The sequence below is a fragment of the Solenopsis invicta genome, chromosome 14, assembly GCF_016802725.1.
Source record: "Solenopsis invicta isolate M01_SB chromosome 14, UNIL_Sinv_3.0, whole genome shotgun sequence".
Taxonomy (NCBI): domain Eukaryota; kingdom Metazoa; phylum Arthropoda; class Insecta; order Hymenoptera; family Formicidae; genus Solenopsis; species Solenopsis invicta.
In genome coordinates, this window is record NC_052677.1 from 8,148,766 (window position 1) to 8,172,036 (window position 23,271).

At 38.0% G+C, this 23,271-nt stretch overlaps 1 protein-coding gene across 1 annotated transcript; it reads right to left on the reverse strand.

Moving 5' to 3' along the window:
- Positions 1 to 1,288: 1,288 nt before the first annotated feature.
- Positions 1,289 to 1,954, reverse strand: LOC105197316. The gene has a single exon (XM_011163615.1). The coding sequence runs from the start codon at positions 1,952 to 1,954 to the stop codon at positions 1,289 to 1,291; it is 666 nt and encodes a 221-aa protein (XP_011161917.1).
- Positions 1,955 to 23,271: the final 21,317 nt, after the last annotated feature.

Genomic DNA, 23,271 nt, shown 5'->3' on the forward strand with positions numbered 1-23,271 from the left:
TAAGATGGGTACCAAAAGAAAAAAGGAATAATGTTAAAGATTTGCTTGTTAATGAAGCTGAATCTTTATTAAGCCATATGCCAAAAACTCGAGATTCGACAAATACATCCGATACCACTCGTAATGAAAGCTTTTTTGTTTTTGAAGGGGGATCATCTTCAGATGAAAGTATTACTAACACTTCCAATAAAAATATGATTGAACTACAATGTTTGCAATACTTGCAAAGTGAAGATACATGTTTGGAATCGCTAAAGGCATTTTCTATAATAGAAGAAGTTTTTATAAAATATAATACTGCGCTCCCGTCATCTGCGCCAGTAGAACGCCTATTTTCATACGGAGGTATGATTATGCGCCTTAATCGTCAAAGCATGCACGATGATACCTTTGAAAAATAATTACTGCTCAAAGTAAACAGTGTACTTATTAAAAATTTATAAAGTTCATGAAGTAGCTTTCTTTTATGAAAAGTTAAAATAAATTACATATGCTAGAAAACCACTTTGCATTTAAAAGTCATTTAAAATACCTATTTATCCATTTTACATTTAAAATGGATTTAAAAAATCCATTTTATATTTTACTTTGGATAAGATTCGGTGTTAGGAGTGCGGTAGTGAGTTAATAAATGCAGAAATTAAGTGAGCTTTCAATCGGTTCTGTTTAATATGCGGTTTAAATTTGAGATGCCCGAGTTACAAGATACGTTGATGCTAACGGATACTGGACGAGAGAGCTCTAGTATTTCCTCTCGCCCGCTTTATATAAGCTCCGAATGACTTTACTTGTCTTCTCTCCTTTTGTGTATCTTGTTATCTCCGCGTGTTTATCCTGACTCTCAAATACGTTATTTATTTTTGTGAATATTATTATTTTCAAATTTTTCGGTTGGGCATGTGGCGAACGGTCGCCACAGGACCCCCCTACCAGTGACGTGAGTCACGAAATTACATTTCCTTATCGCGGTCGAGCTAAGAGTCACGAAATTACAAATACTAATTGATACTATAATAAATAATAAATAATAAATAACAACTCTTACTAATATTTACATTCATTTACTAGCTCGACGCGCGTCCAAAAAGATTACGTCAGGAGTAAAATTGAATTAAAACTATACGGAAACCGATTATGTCGTTAATTAAACTTACAAAAAGAAAAAAATTATCTATTATACACGAGTATGTACTACAGATTATTTGCACTAATCGCGTCTTGGGTCTTTTTACAATTCGTCTATGAATACCTGACATTTCGTCATATAACACAGAGAATGACTTTTTTATTATCGAGTTAGGCCTGCCTGGAATCTGTCCGGGAATCGTACTCTTCTCCCGGATCTGGTTACCCTGGCCGATTGCTCACGCGGGACCGGCGTGTCGTCTTCCGCGCTCGGGATGTTCCCCGCGTAATCGTCTTGTCTCGGCTCGATGACGGTGGAATTCGGCGTGCCGTCACTCTGTTTGTCTCCTGCAAGAATGTACGCAGGCTTTAATCTGTCGATGGAGAATGTTACCTCTTTGTCGTGCACTCGCACGACGAAAGTTTTCTCTCCTCGCCTGATAACGGCGTATGGCCCGTCATATGGCGCTTGGAGCATCGCCTTTGGTCCATTTCGCCTCACAAAAACGCACTCGGCCGTCGCCAAGTCCTTGAATACGAACGGCCGTCGTTCGCCGTGCCTGGTACCTTCCACCGGACGTAGCTCGCCCAGGCGCTTTCCCAGTCTGCCGACGAAATCCACGGCGTCGCTATTTATCAGCCTCCGCTCCAGGAATTGTCCTGGAAGTCGAAACGTCTCTCCGTACACTAGCTCGGCAGCTGTCGCTCGTAGATCTTCTTGCCACGCTGCCCGTATTCCCAACAGGACGGTCGGCAGCACCTCGGTCCATCGGCTGTTCTCGTGGCACTTGATGGCGGCCTTGAGCTGTCGGTGGAATCTCTCCACCATGCCATTCGCCTGCGGATGGTAAGCAGTCGTCTTCAGATGCGATGCGCCAGTGAGCTCGCTTAGCCGTTGGAAAAGTCAAGACTCAAATTGGCGGCCTTGATCTGTCGTAACTCTGAGTGCTGTTCCGAACCTGCAAATCCAACCGTGATAGAATGCTCTCGCTACCGTCTCTGCTTCCTGGTCTCTGATCGGAAACGCCTCCGGCCAGCGTGTGAATCTGTCCACGCAGGTGAGACAATATCTTTTGCCTTCGGACACGGGCATCACGATAATGTCCAAGTGAACATGCTCGAACCTGCCCGATGTCGCGAATTTTCCCAAGGAGGCGCCGTCACATGGCGAGTGACCTTGGATCTTTGGCAAGGCACACAAGACCGGGCCCAGTTCCGGCACTCTGTTCTCATTGATGGCCAGACGTAGCGTTCCGCCACGAGTCTGCCCGTCGCCTTCACTCCTGGATGAGCCAACCTGTGAGTCAAATCGAATGCTGTACGACGAAAAGGTTTCGTCAAGAATGGGCGCGACATTCCGGTTGACGTGTCACAGTATACGGCTACGCCGGCTCCCGGAATTTCCACTTTCTCTAGCTTCAAGCTCGATCCCTGCTCTAACAGTTGTCCGAGCTCTTTGTCCTCTTTCTGCGACTCCGCTAAAGCCTCGTAGTCCATCGGTGACTGCATTTCTTCTATCCTCGACATCGCGTCAGCCACGACATTGTCTTTACCGGACACATGCCGTATGTCTGTCGTAAATTGCTCAATGAAGTCGAGATGCCGAAATTGACGTGGCGTGCTCTTCTCTGGCTTCTGCCGGAATGCGAAGATCAACGGCTTGTGGTCGGTATACACTGCGAACGTTCTCGCTTCAAGCATATGTTGGAAGTACTTGATGGAACGATAAATAGCCAGTAGCTCCCTGTCAAAGGCACTGTACTTCTCTTTGGTTGGGCTAAGTTTTTTTGAGAAAAAACCTAACAACTCCCAACCGTCATCGCCACGCTGCTGCAAGGTCGCTCCGATTGTGTGTTCGGATGCGTCTGTAAACAGAGCGAGCTCGGCATCGGTTCTTGGGTGCGCGAGAAGCGTGGCCTGAGCCAAGCTTTCTCTCGATGCCTCGAACGCTTGCTGTGCCTGTGGCGTCCACGCCACCCGAGCTTTACCTCGTACTTTGCTCCCATGCAGAAGGTCGTTAAGAGATGCCAAGATCTCTGCAGCTTTTGGTATAAACCTCCTGTCAAAGTTTACTATCCCGAGGTATCTTCGCAATTCCCTCGCTGTCTTCGGCATCGGATATTCAAGAATGGCCTTGACACGTGTTGGCAATGATCGTGTCCCTTCTTCGGATACCAAATATCCCAGGAATTCCACTTCTGGTTGGCCAAACACGCACTTTGCGGGATTGATTACTACTCCATATTCCTGCAATCGTTTAAATAAAATTTCCAAGTGTTCGTGGTGTTCCTCGACCGACGACGATGCGACGAGGATGTCGTCTATATACGCGTAGCAAAATTCGAGTCCATGCAAGACGCCGTCTATAAAACGCTGGAAGGTTTGCGCCGCATTCCGCAAACCAAAAGACATGTACAAAAACTCGTACATTCCGAATGGCGTCGTTATAGCGGTCTTCGGTATGTCTTCCTCCGCAACTGGGATCTGGTGGTATGCCCTGACGAGATCCAATGTCGTAAAGACTCTCTTACCTCGCAAAGTCTGTGCGAAGTCGTGGATATGCCGCACTGGGTAACGATCCGGCACTGTCCGTGCATTTAGAGCTCTGTAGTCTCCACACGGTCGCCATTCTTCTCCTTTCTTTGGGACGAGATGTAAAGGCGCTGCTCAACTACTCTTGGATGGCCTGGCAATTCCCGCTTCTACCAGCTTGCGGAACTCTGCTTTTGCCGTCGCCAACCGCTCCGGTGCAAGTCTTCGAGGCTTGCATACAACAGGCGGTCCTGGCGTTGTTTCTATGTAGCGTCGCGTGATGTGCTTTGTCTGACCGATGTTTCCTCCTGGCTTTGTCACGTCCGGAAATTGTGCCAATAACTGGTGATACGATGTCGCTCCCGCGACCGTCTTAATGCAAGGCGCATCACAGCGAATGCATCGTCCCGGCACTCTCAAGTTCGTGACTTGATCTATTAGACGGGAGTTTCTCAAGTCTACGAGTAGTCCATAAAACGATAAAAAATCTGCGCCGATAATCGGTCTCGATACGTCAGCAACTACGAAACTCCACGTGAATGCAGTCCGAGATTCAATGTTAATGTTTCTGTTCCGTACGTATGAATCACTGTTCCATTTGCCGCCGAGAGTTCGTACGTCGATTTCCGTCGCGGTCCTCGAATCAGTTTCCGTGGGTAGACGCAAAGGTCCGCACCCGTGTCAATTAAAAAATTTATCCTTGTTCTAAGGTCTGTCATGAAGAGGCGGCGCGTCCGGTGACTCGAATCGCTCGCCGCCATCAGCGATTGACCACCGCGTTTCCCTGCTGGCTTGACGAGCAAGGCGGCTCGCAACGACGAGCGTCCGGTCCGAATCGTCAATGGTACCAGCACAGTCCATTTGCTGGGTGGCCACGGTCACGCGAACGCGGTCGCGAACGGGAACGCGAACGATTCCGATACCGATCTCTGCCACGCTCTCTGCTCGATTCTCTCTCGCCAATAGCCTCGATTGACTTGCGGAGAGCTGCCATTTGCTCTGCCATTTCTTGCTGCAATGACAGTCTCAATTGCGCGAAACGCAACTCCCATTTGGCTTCCGCCGTTGCCGCCTCGTCCACGCGGAAGCTGTTCGGCGCTGGAGCTTGCGCCGTTTCCGCGATCTGCAACGCGAGCACTCGAGTAGCCTCCGCAATTGCGTCCGCCGTGTCTGCCACTCGGTCCAACGGATCTGCCGCGCGCGTGACCAAATGCGGCTGAAGATATGCCGGCAATCGGCTTAGCCAGATTGTACGGAGTATCTGGTCTCCGACTACATTCCCGGCGAGACTACGGAGATGTCGTAAAAATTGCGACGGTTTTCGGTCGCCTATCTCTTCATGCTCTAGCAATCTCCGCGTTTTATGTTCTTGTGATAGGCTCAAACGTTTTACCAATTCCGTTTTTAATGTCTCGTATGCTCGCTCCGCCGGCGGATTCATGATTATATCGCGGACTTCACTCGCGTACTGCGGATCGATTGCCGTTAGCGCATATCCGAATTTAGTCGCGTCGACCGTAATTCCGGCAGCTTGAAAACTGCGGTCCACGATGGTGAACCACAGCTCGGGATCCGTAGGTGTAAATGGTGGCATACGCATGCCTACTCGGCTCACCTCAGGGCCAGATAAAAAGAATCCTGGTCCAGCTTCTACAGCGGGCTGCATCACAGGCTGCTGCATCGTCCGCTGCTCGTGCATCAACGCACTCGATTCTCCCTGCGAGCGTAGTCCTGCTCCGTCGTCGTCGCGCAACGTGAGACCCATCTACACACGTCTTCCTTGTGTCCGTGCACTCACACACTTGCACGCGCGAATTCTCCGGGCCGATTCGGCTAAGTTTTTCTGATTGTCGCGAAAATAACGCGAATTTAAATTTAAATCACGTCGGGGTCACCACTTTGAATAAGATTCTGTGTTAGGAGTGCGGTAGTGAGTTAATAAATGCAGAAATTAAGTGAGCTTTCAATCGGTTCTGTTTAATATGCGGTTTAAATTTGAGATGCCCGAGTTACAAGATACGTTGATGCTAACGGATACTGGACGAGAGAGCTCTAGTATCTCCTCTCGCCCGCTTTATATAAGCTCCGAATGACTTTACTTGTTTTCGAATCTTCTCTCCTTTTGTGTATCTTGTTATCTCCGCGTGTTTATCCTGACTCTCAAATACGTTATTTATTTTTGTGAATATTATTATTTTCAAATTTTTCGGTTGGGCATGTGGCGAACGGTCGCCACATTACATTTTAAATACATTTTTTAAAAGTATTTTGCATTTAGCATTTTAAATGCAATACAAAAAGCATTTTATCCAGCCCTGGTTATAATACTTGAAAAATTTGATGCGTAGCATTACACTTTCATTCACTTTTGTTCGCATTTGCTGTGTGACAAGGGTAATATTCGTATGAAGTAATTTTTACATTGGAGAAACTGTTTTTTCCAATGAATTTCAAGTCATATTTATTTGAAGATGTATTTGAAGATTTATTGGTTTGAATGCTATTTCCAGACTGTTTTTGTAATGTATTAAATAACTTGAGATTTGGTGGTAAATAATACGCGACTTAAGGTACAATATTTTTGCGATACATTTATATCATTTCATCGTTTTATTTTTCAGATTTAGAGGGTTCTAGGTCGCCATGTGTAAAAGGCAGATTGGAACAGTTTCACATAAGACGTCTCGAGTGTTTAAGATTTTGGTTGCTGTACGTAATAGGATCTACACATACATACTTGTCTGATCAAGTGTTACATAGTTTGGGTTTTATATTGGAAAAAGTTTTGATTCAGGCAGATAGTCTCGATACAATTATATCAGGTAATGATAATTGTGATATTTTAGATTGTGATTATTTTCAAGATGGGAGAAGAATTTTTTCGTCTTGTGCGATTGCAAAATATTGGCCAAATATATTAAACTATTTTTTTAAAAATATTTTTATTTATAAAAAATTGAAGCAAACATTAAAATGTAAATTATATACCTACATATCCTTTGTTTCAAGAATCAGTGAAATTTATATATAATGTTGATAGATAATAAGAAAGAATATGTACAAAAGAATTTCCAATGAATGAAATAAATATTGATGTTTAATACTTTTGGCTAAGGCTATATAAAGCTTTTTTCAAGTGAATGGAACCTTAATAATTTTAACAAAAACATAAGTCATTATTTTGCAGTGCACAATGAATACTTGAACAAAATTCACGAGCATTGTTTGTTAACAGAGGAATTGGAAGATTTGATGATCACTATAAATAATGTATGTATATGTAACGGACGATTATAAATAACGATGGAACATCCATTTATATAGAATTTATTTATTGCTCAATTATTATGTTTGAGATGATCGAAATGTGTATTCACATACAAGACCGATGGTCACGTAAAAAATTATTGAAATTTGCTTGATGTGTGTGTGTGTGTGTGTGTGTGTGTGTGTATGTGTGTGTGTGTGTGTGTGTGTACAAAAATTGGCGCTGCTAAATGTCTAAATATAATCTAAATAAAATGTTGTAAAACAGCAGCGCTAATTTTTTGTAGTTTAAAAATTTTTTATTTTAATAAAACACTTTCATTTCTGTTTCCTCTTTAATTTTTTGAGATTAAATGTTACATATTTCATTGAAACTTTTTTAAATTAAGTACATCCATTTAAGTTAGAACAGAAAAATGTTTCAATAAAAATACACAGACAGTATCACTTGAATTTTATTTAAAAAGGAATTAAAGATACCGCTACTTGGGTTTTACTTAAAAAACAAATATACTATCACTTGCATTTTATTCGTTAAAAGTAGTACAGCAGTTATTTCAAACAGCAATATATTCTCTTTATAATTGGCACAATTTAAAGATTTCATACATTTTTTGGAAAAAATACATTTAGGTTAGATTAAAAAATAGTATCACTTAAGTTTTTAAAAAAAATTAAAGATAAGATGCGCGCGCACACACATAAATTGGTTCCTTTTTTTACCTTGTCTATAATTTGTATTTATATATGGATGTAAGTGTGTGGTTTCTTTGGAACTTCGTCTAACACGGTAGTGGAGGGATTCTGCGATGCACAATGATCGGCTGATCCCAAGCAAGCACGTTTCAAATGGCACTTTTTCCTTTCGACCGAGACTTGCGCTCCGTACGAGTTTAAAGACCGAGGATCCGAAAGTCACAGAACTCGGACATACAAGATGCCACAGAACTGTGATTCAGATTGAGCAAGGATCAAGACTAGACTAAACTAACTTGCTCCGCTGGAAAACGCGCCTATTTATACTATTTTTTGCCTATGATTTCCTTTGTCCTATTAAGAGCCGTGTGCACCAATTTAGATACTCATTAATGCGCTCACGTGCAATATTTGGTTTTACAATTTTTTTATGTTCTCGATAATTGTTATCCCGAGGAAGCGGAATTTGACAATTAAACTCCCGGAAAGCATTAAATGTCAAAATTTTATCAATTTATTGTTATGTAGGTGCCGAGCATTCAAATCCGAAAGGGTGCACTCGTGCGTCTTCCAGTTCCCTAATTTTACTACCTTTGGTGTTTCCGTCGTCGAGCAGCGGTGTCATCTCAAATCCCCATGATTGGTGAATTTATAACTACTTAATTTGTGACATCTAATTATTGCCATAAGATCGCCGTTGTACGACCCTGTTAATTAGGATATCCACTGGTTGCAAAGGAAAAGAATCGTTACTCCGCAGGACGTAACACTATATAGTTTAGGTTTTTTTGTATTAAAATATTTATTTAACAAATATTTAGAAAAACGTATCTCTCTCTCTCTCTCTCTCTCTCTCTCTCTCATCGATTTCTCTTTTACATATTGTGTAGATATTTGTATTAAAAATTTGTTTCAGCATTTTAGGAAAAAGAAACGTTTTTTTCTCTTCCATTGTCAGGAAACATTTTATGACCTTGCAACCAAAAAAATATTGTCCCATCGTAGAGTTGCAAAAGCTGCCGAGGGAAGAAGAGCCCCCGGTAACAAAACAGCCGGAAATGACGATGGACCAGAGGACCAGGAAAGCCGTATCGGATCAACCCCAAAAAAAGGGAGCCCAACCAAGAAGAGGCCACAACATCAATCAGGGGCGTCTTAAGCGGGGGTGTATGGCACCCGGGCGGCAGGGCTTAGGGGGCGGCAGCTAGGTCGGATTTTTTTTAATTCGAAGCCAGCTAAAATTTTTTTTACTAATATTATAATGTAAAAAATTTTAACACTAAGTAGAGTAAACAAAAACTCAAAAGTGTTATGAAAATATAATTTTTTCTTTAATTCATATACAGTTGTAAAGTAAATTTACAATTGTATATGAATTGAAGAAAGAATTTTATATAAACACGTCAACTCTATCATTTGTTCTATCCCTTTCTCTTTTCGTCGCTGTATTTTGTTCCAAAGGCTGCGGCCATCGCGCCGCCGCAAACCGTGAGCTCGCGACGCCTCAGATATACGTGGTTTTCGTTGTGTGCGTTATCGCTACGGAATTGTATTGTGTTTGGCCGAAGATTTGTAAGAGGGTACTTTTTTTGTAAAAAAGTTTACTTTTTCCCTTCTTTTCTCTCTGAACATTTGCCCTCTAGTGTAGATATATTACCTATTTATTGGAGCATTATTTTACGAAGTATCATCAATCAACTGTAGAATAAAAAGTAAGTTGTATCCGTTTTTTTTTGTAAAATATAGTTACCGATGGGTGACACTCTTTTGGACACAGCACGATTGGACGCCAACTAATCATCTTGACTTATTTAACCGTTACCGATTAACGTTACAGCAGAACATATTAATCGCATTGAAAAAGCCCAACACCGCAATATGCTTCATTACCTTGGTCATAACATTCAAAATGAACTAATCACTATAATAGGCGAAAAAATTAAACAAACTATAATTAATACTCTAAAACATTCCAAATATTATTCTGTTATTTTAGACTGTACACCAGATACCAGCCATGAGGAACAAATTACGATAGTTTTTAGATTTGTTTATTTAAATCCCTCAACAAAAAATGTTGAGATAAGGTAGCATTTTCTTGGATTTTGTCCTATTACTGACACGACGGGACAAGGACTAACAATGTTTTTACTGGACTTTTTAAAAAACTCAAATATTGATATTAATGATATGCGTGGCCAAGGCTATGACAATGGTGCTAATATGAAAGGTAAAAGGATTGGCTTACAAAAAAAAAATTTGGATATAAATCCTAGAGCATTTTATGTACCATGTGCAGCACATAGTCTTAATTTAGTTATAAATGATGCAGCAAAAAGTTCGCCGGAAGTTACTAATTTTTTTGTTATTGTCCAAGAAATATATGTATTTTTTTCGGGGTCAACATCGCGATGGCAAATCTTAAAAAAAGAACTTCCTACTTTAACTTTAAAGCCTCTGTCCGATATACGATGGGAAAGCAGAATTGATGCCGTGAAAACTCTTCGTTTCAATTTGGAAATTATTTATGATGCTTTGTTTTTTATTTATAACGATTCAAATAAGGACAATGACACAAAGAACTTAGCAAATTCTTTGATGTCAAAAATAAAGTCATTCAAATTTGTTTGTTCATTAGTTACTTGGTATACTATTTTCTTAAAAATTAATATTGTAAGTAAAATAATGCAAAAATCCACTGTGATACTTCCAGAGGCTATTAAAATGTTAGAAGAAGTAAAAAAATACTTGATTGAACGTCGGACGGATTTAGCTTATACAGAAATGCTTAATGAATCAAAAGTTATTGCTGAAAAATTAGATTGTGAGATCAGTTTTCCAGCAATCAATTCTGTGCGACCTAGAAAACAAAGGCCTATGTTTGATTATGAAAGTAGAGATGATGCTATACAAAATCCAGAGTTGCATTTTAAAGTTAATTTCTACTTTTTTTTATTAGACACCGCTATAACTAAACTAAATGAAAGGTTCGAATTACTAACTGATCACAATAGTTGTTTCTCTTTTTTACACAGCCTTGACACTTTAACAAAATTAGATTCGAATGATAAATTCAAATACTGCATGGATTTACAAAATAAATTGACAGATTTTGGAACTAATCATTCTGACACAAATGCAATCGATTTACAAAATGAAATAGAGATTTTACCGACCTATTTAAAATCTACCGCTTCATCGCTTGATATTTTAAAATATTTGTTTGAAAATAACTTAATTAGCACATTTCCAAATTTATCGATTGCTTTACGCATTTACTTAACATTACCTGTCACTGTTGCTGAGGATGAAAGATCATTCTCTAAATTAAAAATTATAAAAAATTATTTAAGATCAACTATGACACAAGCAAGGCTACCGAATTTAGCTATAATAAGTATTGAAAACGACATTGACATAGACATAAATGATATTGTAAAAGAATTTGCGATAAGAAAATCAAGAAAAGTTGATTTTAGCTGTTAAAAAATTATTTTCAATATTATAATTGATATTTTAATAAATAAAAATGTTATTTAGTTTATATTAAGAATAATTTTCTCTATTTAGCTTTATTTCACTCAAATTATTCATCATCCCTAAGTCTCTAATCATTAAACCCGCAAACTAGAGGAGGGGGCGGCATATGAGTCCTCGCACCCCGGCGGCAGTTAAGCTAGAGATGCCGCTGACACCAATCCACAAGATTACCGACCAGGACATAGTCACGAACAAGCCCGAGCAGGAGGTCAGTACTATGGTGATCTCAACAAAAAAGGACAATCCAGACGATGGTGCATCCCCAAAAATTAAAGGAGGAAGAGCAAACAGAATAATAAGCAAGTAAAGGCGATGCTGGATTGACGGTGAAACTCACTCGACGTCGGTACTTTAGATTACTGCAGATTTTTCTTTTACGAACTGCGGGTCGCGCGTGAGGCAAAGAGTAAAAGAAATAGGCTAGCGTTCTTTGTCAAACGCACTCATCTTTCTTTGTTTTTTTGACTTTAGCGCCTCTAAAGGGAGGCAGGATTTCTGAACTACCATGAACGCAATTTATGCTCTTTGCATCAATATATGTGAAAATTACATAAACAAATTTTATTCAGGCTTTTCTCTTATACTAGAACTTCTAGGATCATTCTGCAAGCGTCGTGTTGTTCTTTCATTTATTCTACTCGCCGTAAACTACTTATTTTATACCAAGTCTAAAACTTTTATATGAGGCACATGTTGTCACGAGTCGACTGCAGATGCTGATAATTAAACTATAATTTTTTAATCAACTTTTGTTTTTCGTATTGAATTATAGTTTTTGGCAAATATTTTTGTCACTACTTTAATCGTGTAAAAGGATTTTGAGATCAATAAAGCCAATTAAGAGAAAAGCCGGAATAAAAATAAGTACATATATATATGTTGTCCAGCATTGCCTTAAATAACTTGCATACCATATTGACAAACTACCAGTCCAATAATATGTCAAGCACGCTTATTTCCTTCAATAACTTTATTTTTGTTATTTTATTATTATCATTATTAGTTTTTCTATAGCGTAATTAATATTATCTTATTTTATGGTTTTTATGTTTACCTCAATTGAGTTACTAGACACAATCCACTTTCCGGACACATAGTATATTCACATCACAACAAATATTAATTTTATTCACAAACCGGATTAAACACCATACTTGCATTATAATCAGAGGTATTAGGCCGATTATAATAGAATTTAAGTTTATATATATATATATATATATATATATATATATATATATATATGGGGCATTCTCCGTCAAAAAGGCCACCCCTGCTGCCCATTTCAATTTTTGAGATAAAATGTTCGAAAAGGGCTTAAAATTTTCGTTGAAATGTCTATTTTTCGATGCCGTTTGGCCTTTTAAAAAATTCAAAATGGCGGACCTAATATCACGGCTGGAATGAAAAAAGCCTTTGAAAAAATACATAATAACGTGAATAAATGTGCAAGATATGACGTAGCAGAGGTCTAATCCTTATGTGTAAGTGTGTGAGTGTGTGTGAGTGTGTGTGGGGGGGGGAGGGGGGATACGCGCGCTCATACGCGTGCGTATATAAATGAATCACGTAAAAATCCTTGCTCAACATGGTCTGGCTATCAAGACATTTGCATACAAAATTTCGAATCATTTTATTATCCTTGTCCTGAAAAAGTACGTCACAAAAAACCTACGGTACAGAAAATATTGTTCTTTAAAAAACATTTTCTCCACAGAATAATAGTAAGATTACTTAAAATTACTTTGAAACTTATACTATACTTATATTCCTCTTTTTGAGATAGTTGATCTATATTAGTCACTTTAACTCTTATGTTTGAAATGCTTGATTTACGCGAATCCCTTAGCATCTCACATTCGGGATGCTTGATTTACGTGAGTCCCCTTGCCTCTCACATTCGGGGTGCTTGATTTACGTGAGTCCCCTTGCCTCTCACATTCGAGGTGCTTGATTTACGTGAGTCCCCTTGCCTCTCACATTTGGGGTGCTTGATTTACGTGAGTTCCCTTGCCTCTCACGTGTGTACGTGTGTGCGTGTATGTGTATGTGTGTCTGTATATGTAGATAGATGTTTCATGAAATATTTTTTATTTTTATCCTATATTTCTTACTTTTGTTCTCATAACTGCCATAGTATTCCATTTGTATCATTGGAATACCTTTTGATTAGTACTTTATTCTCGTCCACAACTATAAACCCATGATTTTTAAGAATTTGCGGAACAAGCGGTGCAGTTTCAAATTTCTTCTTAAGTTTTCTTTTTACCTTCTCATGGTCAGTATTTTTTAAATAAAAAATCTTTATGTTCTTGAAATGTTTTTTAGCCCAATTATAAAGAACTTGAGATGTTAGTATTGCATCCTGTGGTTTAGCAACAAGACTTGCTTTATATGCCTCTCTTTTGAAAGTAGCACCAATGCCATCATAAGCACTTTTACCGTGAGCAGTCGCACTGTAATGCCATTCTGCTTGAATATTGAAATCATGTTTATGATGCACTAAGTTAGCAATCTGAAATTTATTTTTAAAATGCTGTTTCGCCCCATCCGTCATGTATAATACTCTTTTAAGATTTTTGACATTTTTTAAAATCTCTGGAATTAATAATGTTTGTACAGTGTAAACGACAGCGGTATCGTGTTTCAAACTCTCTAATAAAAATACATTACTCTTGTGCTTCAATTCAGAATTTTCTTTATAATAGTAAATAACAGGAAACACAGTACACTGATCATTGTTGAAGTGAAATGCTTGTGAGGCATTTTGACAAACATATGAATAGTTTTCAAAAAAATCAAACATGACAATTACTTCATCTTCACAAAGATTCTCTTTTTTTTCTGAAATGAAAAGCATTTGTTGTTTGGCGATAAATGAATGAGATTTCAGAATTTGTAATTTGTTGCATAACTCGTTTATAAACTCATCAACTTTTAACTGTTGCGTTAATAGAGTTGGTCGATCAGTTCCGGTCCATAAAGAACATTGAACATGGGAAATGCATGAATCGTCCAATAGTTTAGAAAGCTTTGTAGAAAGCTCGGTAGTACCTGGGCATTGATCACATTTATCAAGATAGCAATCAGGATTCGATTCCTTACATATAATTTCATTCAAACAATCTTTATAATTGGAAAGTGGCTTGTCTATATTTTCTGTTAGTTTCCGTACATCAATTGCATCAATCATTAACTTGACATTTTCATGGATTGTGCAAACACAAACGGAATGTGTTCCAGAAGCCCCAGGGAGTATGCAATTTCTAGGTCTAAGTTTAGCAAATGTACTAAAGCTAACATCATATTTTGGGTTGGATTCTTTAAATAAGGCATGCAGTTCTTTAAATTTAATAGTAAAAAACATTTTTGCACTATTATCCGTTTATTATTATTTATTAAAGAAATGGCATTTTTCATTCCAGGCATTATCCTGCTGTTTATATCACTATTATAAAACTCAATTACTTTTTCAACAGTAGTTTGCGGTAAAACTTTTCCAACTCTTTTAGTAGTATCAACTAATACGCCATGGTTGAATTTCAATTCCTTAGATTTTTTTGCTAAATATGTCTAAATTTTTTGCTAAATATCGTGATGCACCAAATTCTTTTACTATTTTTCTCACACTCCAAGACGACGGAGCTATAGTGAGAATTCGCACCCTTAAAGGATCATTGTGTTTCAAGGTGGAAAATTTTTGTTTAAGACCATCAAGCATTTCTTCCAGTTCAATTTCTCTAGGTGATTGAATGTTATCTTCATTATAAGAAATCTCTGAGTTATCAATATCCATTGTTAATGAGCTTCCATCACATTCCATATTTGTGACACAATCATTAGATTCATCTAAAGACATATCAACATATTCAGTCCTACTTTTTTTCCTACATGCACAACAAATTTTAGAATTAGTCGGTATCTCAGGAAATTTGTCCCGAATGAATTTTGGTATCACTCGTAAATCTTTACCACAATGTCCTTTTTCACCAAGTTTCTTGAATGGATTCATACATCTATCTGTACGAGATTTAGCCGACATTTTTTATTTTGGATGTGATACAGGTAAGAGATAATTGGAATAATTGTAGAAAAAGTAAAAGTCGATAAAGAAGAGACAAAAACGTGAGTTGAATATTCTATTTAACATAAAAAAACTTATTGATTGACTGAATTGCAAACTATAATTAATTAACTCGATAAATTCTGTGACTAATAAATGTATTGTGATGAGGTTCTCTAATCCAAAACAAGACGAGAAAATTTGAAAAATGAAAAAATATTGCTGTGCCTTTTATTCCATATGTGTAGTTTTTTATGTACGAGATATAAGCACTGCCACATCCATCTAGCGGCGATACCGCGTACTACTCGCAGGTGTACGACTTTAAAGATAGATCTTTTGGATTCATGCAGTGAATATGTCGTCAATATATTCGATTGACTTGTTCGCTATCGACTGTCAATCTTATGTATTTTGATCAACAGATGCTGCTGCATTTTTACGTGATGTTTGCTAACACTATTTGCAATAAAAAAACTGCTTGGCGTTTGTTAACAGTCTGTCATCAATATGTTCGACATTTGCTTACTGTTAACCACTCTGTCATATATTTTACCAAGATTATTGCATATTAACAAAAGTGTGCTACCATAATTGACTATAACAAAGTATGTTTTCTGTTTGCGGTTTTTCTACTAACTAATCTGTTGCCAACATTTGCAATTGTAAAAAATGTTATGAGGGATAATATAAGTTTCAAAGTAATTTTAAGTAATCTTACTATTATTCTGTGGAGAAAATGTTTTTTAAAGAACAATATTTTCTGTACCGTAGGTTTTTTGTGACGTACTTTTTCAGGACAAGGATAATAAAATGATTCGAAATTTTGTATGCAAATGTCTTGATAGCCAGACCATGTTGAGCAAGGATTTTTACGTGATTCATTTATACACGCACGCGTATGAGCGCGCGTATCCCCCCTCCCCCCACCTCCCCCCCACACACACACTCACACACACTCACACACTTACACATAAGGATTAGACCTCTGCTACGTCATATCTTGCACATTTATTCACGTTATTATGTATTTTTTCAAAGGCTTTTTTCATTCTAGCCGTGATATTAGGTTTGAATTTTGAATTTTTTAAAAGGCCAAACGGCATCGAAAAATAGACATTTCAACGAAAATTTTAAGCCCTTTTCGAACATTTTATCTCAAAAATTGAAATGGGCAGCAGGGGTGGCCTTTTTGACGGAGAATGCCCCATATATATATATACAAGGTGTGTTCAAAAAGTATCGCGAATTTTGAATTTTCGCGGGTTACGTATATTCGAATTTCGATCTTTTTGTGGCGTTATGTTGGTACTCATGTCTCTCACTTATGCCGACAAGCTCGGCCATTTTGAATGTTCACTTAATTGTTGACAGCTGCTTTGCTTGCACGTGTTTTGGATCGTCTTCGATTTTTACCTATTCAAAAAAATGGATCAAAGAACCTGTATCAAATTTTGTGTGAAAAACGAAATTAAGTGCGCGGATGCATTCCGAATGTTGACTGTGGCATACGGAGAAGCTACCTTGGACCGAAGCAACGTTTATCGGTGGTACAAAATGTTCTCAGAAGGCCGAGAAGATGTGAACGACGAAGAGCGTGCCGGACGCCCGAGCACTTCAACAACAGACGAAAAAATTAATGAAGTGGAGAAAATGGTATTGGCCAATCGTCGAATCACCGTTAGAGAAGTTGCTGAGGACCTAAACATATCGATTGGCTCGTGCCATTCGATTTTTATCAATGATTTGGGCATGAGACGGGTCGCCGCGAAATTCGTACCAAAATTGCTCAATTGCGACCAAAAACAGCATCGCATGAACATTGCTAATGAGATGTTGGACTCTGTCCGCGACGACCCAAATTTGCTCCAGAGGGTCATAACTGGTGACGAATCGTGGGTTTATGGTTATGACGTGGAAACCAAAGCTCAATCATCTCAATGGAAGCTGCCGCACGAACCAAGACCGAAAAAAGCGCGCCAAGTTCGGTCGAATGTGAAAGTTTTGCTGACAGTTTTCTTCGATTGCAGGGGCGTGGTGCATCATGAGTTCTTGCCACAGGGTAGAACGGTCAATAAGGAATATTACCTGCAAGTTATGTGCAATTTGCGCGAAGCAATCCGCCAGAAACGCCCGAATTTGTGGAAGAACAAAAATTGGCTTTTGCACCACGATAACGCCCCTGCTCACACATCGTTGCTTGTGCGCGACTTTTTGGCCAAAAACAACACACTAATGATGCCGCAGCCACCGTATTCCCCAGATCTGGCCCCCTGTGACTTTTTCTTGTTCCCTAAACTGAAGAGGCCCATGAAAGGACGACGTTACGCTACGCTTGACGAGATAAAGACGGCATCGAAGGAGGAGCTGAACAAGATAAAAAAAAATGATTTTTTGAAGTGCTTCGAAGATTGGAAAAACCGTTGGCACAAGTGTATAATATCTCATGGAGATTACTTTGAAGGGGACAAAATAGATATTCATGAATAAATAAATAATTTTTGAAAAAACACAAAATTCGCGATACTTTTTGAACACACCTCGTATATATATATATGGTGTGTGTGTGTGTGTGTGTGTGTGTGTGTGTGTACACACACACACACACATATATATAGAAAATAAAAATTAATGAGTATACAAAGATTTCTAATTATATATTAGGTGTAAAACTTTGTTTTTCAATAGATAGCTTTAGCAGTATGTGGGGGTAAAAATAAAGATATCGACGTCATACAATAAGCTTGGGAATTTGTCAACATAACCCCATCAAAACATTACTCGATTTAGGGAGGAGAACTGCGGACAGTCGAACCGAGCGGACGTGGTATTGTGGCTCTCTGTGATACCTGAGTGTGACGGTGCGTGGTTGCGCGGGGGTGACGTGAGCTGTTGAGTTGCTTTAGAGTAGCAGATAATTAGATACTTAATAAAGAGTTCAAGATACATCATGGCAAATGTTCCTCCGGCTGGACGGGGGAGCAGATTTAATCCCTATTCTAAGGAAGAGGTTAGAAAGGTAGTGGGTAGAGGTAATAGGAGAAGAAATATGTTGTTGAAAAGTCAAGATTCAAATGAGGCGGGACAAGAAGACAAAGATTTTGCAACGGAGAAGAGCGATGTAGAGATAATGGATGTACAAGAAAACGTTAAAATATTAGGCATAGAATCGGTTAAGACCCTGAATTTGAAAAGTAACGTGATGCAAAGTGAGCCAGTAATAGCCAAGGAAAAATGTAGCGAGACAATGGATAAGACGGTTAAAGGGGGGAAAGGACACATCGGTACAAGTCAGGAAGTAAATATGTTTTATACAGATAGCAAAGGAATAGAGGAACGAGTGCAGGTAAAAGATAAGTCGGTAAATACGAAACGTGATAAGACAACCAAGGTACGTCTCAGGAATATAAGTCGAAAGGAAATGACAATGACGGTAATATCTTGCAAGAGAAATACGTAGTAGTAGAAAGAGAATTAAAGTTGATGAAAGATATAGAAAAAAGTACTTATGATAATCTAGTGAAAGAAATTAATAGATTTGATAGAATTGCTCAGGGAAAATATAAAATTAAATGCATGATATCACAGAGTCATTGCACTTCTAGCAAGGGAAAAAATAGTATTAAGATATCGTTATGGTGTAATCAGAATCTGATTTGACCAACTAGTATTGATATGATCAAGTACAACCTTGCAGTATTAACTTTCAAAAATGCGTTAGATACAAATGCTTGTCTGGATAAACTTGATAAACAATCTAATGGTTAGTTACACGGTGTTGATTTTATAGATACCTTTAGCAGGGATGTAATCACCGATTAGCCATACAAAATTCAAGAGTTATGGGAAAATATAGTAGATAAAAAGAATATCTTTAAAATAGAAAAAATGAAGAAGAGAGTCTGGGATTAAGAGAGTAAAAAGTTTTAGATGCAATTTATAAACAATTTTATAATTACTTTGAAAGACAAAATCAAAGATAGAATTAAGATCTTTGATAACTTAAATATCGGCTTAAGAATCAGACCGTATGTGGCTCCTGTGATTCAATGCTTTAACTGTTTTAGATTTGGCCATTTCAAACACCAGTGCAAAAATGAAGCTAGATGCATTGTATGTGGGGACAACATGCACGGTGATTGTAATAAGCCGGAGGCATGCAGGAACTGTGAAGGCGCTCATCGTTCTACCAAAAGGAGTTGCCCTGTTGCTCTTAGAAATAAGGAAATTAAAACAATCATGGCATATAACAACATTACATTTTTTGAAACAGAAAGATTACTAGAGGATAGTTTTTTAAACCAGAATGTGTGACAAAGTATGACAGATATACAAACCCCTTGGCGTGACCTAGGATCGGGCGCAATAATAAAGAGAGAGAAAATGAGATTGAAATAAAGATAACTGATTATTCTCGTAACACAAATAATGGCAGTAATATTAAGGATAATAAAGCGACAGCAAATCATCAGGTAAATTATAGAACTTATTGTAAGGCTATAAAAAGAGATAGATAAGAAGAGGAAAAACGACGACAAGAGAGAAGAAAAATAGAGGAAAGGGAAAGACGAAGACAGAAAAGAAGAAAGAGAGAAAGAGAGAGAGAGAGAAGCAGGAGTAAGACGGAGACAAGAATATATAAACTACTATAAGCAGTTCGACAACAATAGCACAGACAAGGGGAAAAGAGGGATAATTTTATGTCAAATGAGAGATGATGAGGTAAGAACTGAACATTCAAATAATATAACAGAAGGGAATAGAGAGAAAGACTGGTCCTCGAGCTTTGATTGGTCGTTACAAGTAGCAAGACATCCCATGACTTTCGTAGAGAATTTATGGAACTTTTAAAGCGGCATAATTCTTATTCTCCATCTAAAGGTAAAGAATGTGAAGAGGAATATAAACAATTTGAGAGTAACCTACAAGTCATTGACAAGGAAAGGAAGATCTGGGGTAGGTATCAAGAGGAAGTAAACAGAGTGAAGCGCGTAAGCGCGGATGCACAAAGCAGATATTGGGACAGTGAGAGAGAGAGAGAGAGAGAGAGAGAGATGTGTATTTAAATAACTAAAAATAGCAAGTATCCTTATGTAGAATGCGGGAGATATAAGTCATAAAAAGACAGAGTTTGCTAATAATGTGATAAAATACGATATAACAGTTGTAACAGAAACGAAATTGAGTCATGACAAACCACTATATATGTATATCAAGTTATAAGACATATAAAAGTCAGAACGTAAATAACAATGGAGGGGTTGGTATTTTGATTAAGAAAAATTTGAATTCAAAGTAATCGATGGGCTATCAAATCAAATAACATTAAGGTAATTGGAGTCAAAATTTGTGCCATCACCAGATGTTATAACCTAATAGCGGTATATAGAAAACCGTACGGGTGCGAACCAATGTCTGTATAATATGATTTACTTAAGTTTAAAGGAGCGGATAATGAGGATTCTATTATAGTCGGGGATTTTAACGCCCATAATCACGCATAGAACTGTGTAAACACCGACAAAAATGGTAAAAGGTTATATATGGCCATGTTCCAGAGAGGATTTATTAATATTAATTATGACACCAAAACAAGATTGAACTATTACGGCCAGAGGGCATCGAATATAGATCTGATTTTTGCAAATAATAATTTGGCCAGAAGAATCAATTATCAGCAGCTTTCAAACACTTGGGGTTCAGATCACTTCCCGGTGGAAATAAATGTGGACGTGAGTTTTCTGCCGTATAAGAAAATTACTAACAGAATATCAAATAAAAACACTAATTGGAAAGTATATCATGATAAAATAAAAAATGAAATAATAACTGCACAAACATTTATCAGTAATATGAAGACAGAAAGAAAAGTACAAGACTAACCTATACTCTTAGTTTGTAAACAATATGAAGAAAGCCACTCTGACTGCCTCAAGAAAGGAAATCTAGAAAAAGTTAATAAATATGGATGTATAAGATAAAAAACACAGATCAGGTATCTAAGAGACAAGAAGTCAGATGGTAGAACGAGGAATGCGTCAAGGTAAGAAAGGATAGAAAAAGCAAACTAAAAATATGGACACGCACTAGTAGAATAGAAGATTTTGTAGAATATAAAAGATGTCAGGTTATTGCTAGAAAAGTTATAAATAAAAAGAAAAAGAAAGACTTTATAACATTCTGTAACGGAATTAATAGGTTTACAAGTCTTTTGTATGTGTGGAATACAATAAGAACTATGAAAAATGTTCAAAACAAAATAAACTGGAATACCTGGCATAAAGGTAGAGAGGCTGAAATTAGAAGAACAATATCAGATTTGGCACCACCGTGAATCAAAGAAATAAGACAGGAAAACAATAAGACGGAAGAACGGTCCACAAGCAACATAAACGGTGAATTTTTTATGGTTGAGCTTTCCCGAGCTATGCATATAATCAGAAAAGATTCAGCCCTGAGCAGGATAATGTCGATTACTTAATGTTGAAAAATCTGCCAATAAGCGGAAAAGAACTTCTATCTAGATCTTTACAATACTATATGGAACAAGGATTATTTTTCTTTAAACTGAAATAAATACCAGATTATCTTTATTGATAAATTCGGTAAAGACAAAGTGAGACCGATTGAATTATCGTCTTGTATGTGTAAATTAATGGAAAGGTCAGTAAACGAAAGACTTATATGGTGGCTCGAGAGTAACAACAAATTGGATCCTATGCAAAATGGGTTTCGAAGAGGAAGATCGTGCATGGAGAATCTTACGAAGATGATTGCAGATATTAAAAGTGCCAATTTATCTGGTGATTACACTGTTACTCCTGCGGAGTAACGATTCTTTCCTTTGCAACCAGCGGATATTCTAATTAACGGGACCGAGCGGCGGTGATCTTACCCCGTTTCCAAGAATACAGTGACTCTCATGGTAATAATCAGATGTTACAAATTAAGTAGTTATAAATTCACCAATTATGGAGATCTGGGGTGACACCGTGGCTCGACGCCGGAAACACCAAAGATAGTAAAATCAGGGAGCTGGAAGACGCACGTGTGCATCCCTTTGAGTTCTGAATGTCCGACACCCGCATAGCAATAAATCAAAGAATTTTTGACGTTTAATGCTTCCGAGAGTTCAATTGTAAAACCTGTCGCTTTCTCGGATAACAATTACCGAGGAATATAAAAAAGTCGTAAAAGCAAATATTGCACGTGTATTAATGAATAAAGTGGTGCACACGGCCCTCGATGGGACAAAGGGAAACATAGATGAAAAATAGTATAAATAGGTGCGTCTTCTAGCGGAGCGAGTAGTCTAGTCTTCATTCCTCCTCCGAATTGCAGTTTCGTGGCATCTTGCATGCCCGAGTTCTGCGACTCTCGGATCCGCGGCCTTTAACTTGTGCGGAGCACAAGTCTCGGTCGGAAAAGTGCCATAGTGAAAATGGGCATATTTGGAATCTGGCGACCATTCTCCATCGCACCCGCAATCTTTTTGGCTGAATTGTTCGTCTCCCGCTGAGTGCGGTCCCAGTTCTGCGGCCCCGAGAGTATCACATTTGTCAACTCTAACAGTTTAACCAACAAGTAGTAAGTTCCAATCATCAGTTTATCTTTCCTGACTGGCTTTTCTCTCTTACGGGTAATCTATACATATTCACATTACAACTGTCACTTCCCCTCCGAGCATTTCTGACTACCTTTACCTTTTCTTGGATTGAATCGAACTCTGTTCTATTCGATTCAACCTTGATTTCCATTTTGGATTAAATCGAGTTTCGGCTCGATTTGATTCAAAGAAATTTATATTCTTATCTTTCTGGATTGAATTGAACTCTGTTCGATTCGATTCAACCTTGATTTCCATTTTGGATTAAATCGAGTTTTGGCTCGATTTGATTCAACGAAATTTATATCTTTATTTTTCTGGATTGAATCGAACTTTGTTCGATTCGATTCAATTTTGATTTCCATTTAGGATTAAATCGAGTTTTGGCTCGATTTGATTCAACGAAATTTATATCCTTATTCTTCTGGATTGAATCGAACTC

Coding starts and splice junctions, on each gene's coding strand:
- LOC105197316 (XM_011163615.1), bottom strand. CDS start 1,954: ATGGTGGAGAGATTCCACCGACAGCTCAAGGCCGCCATCAAGTGCCAC.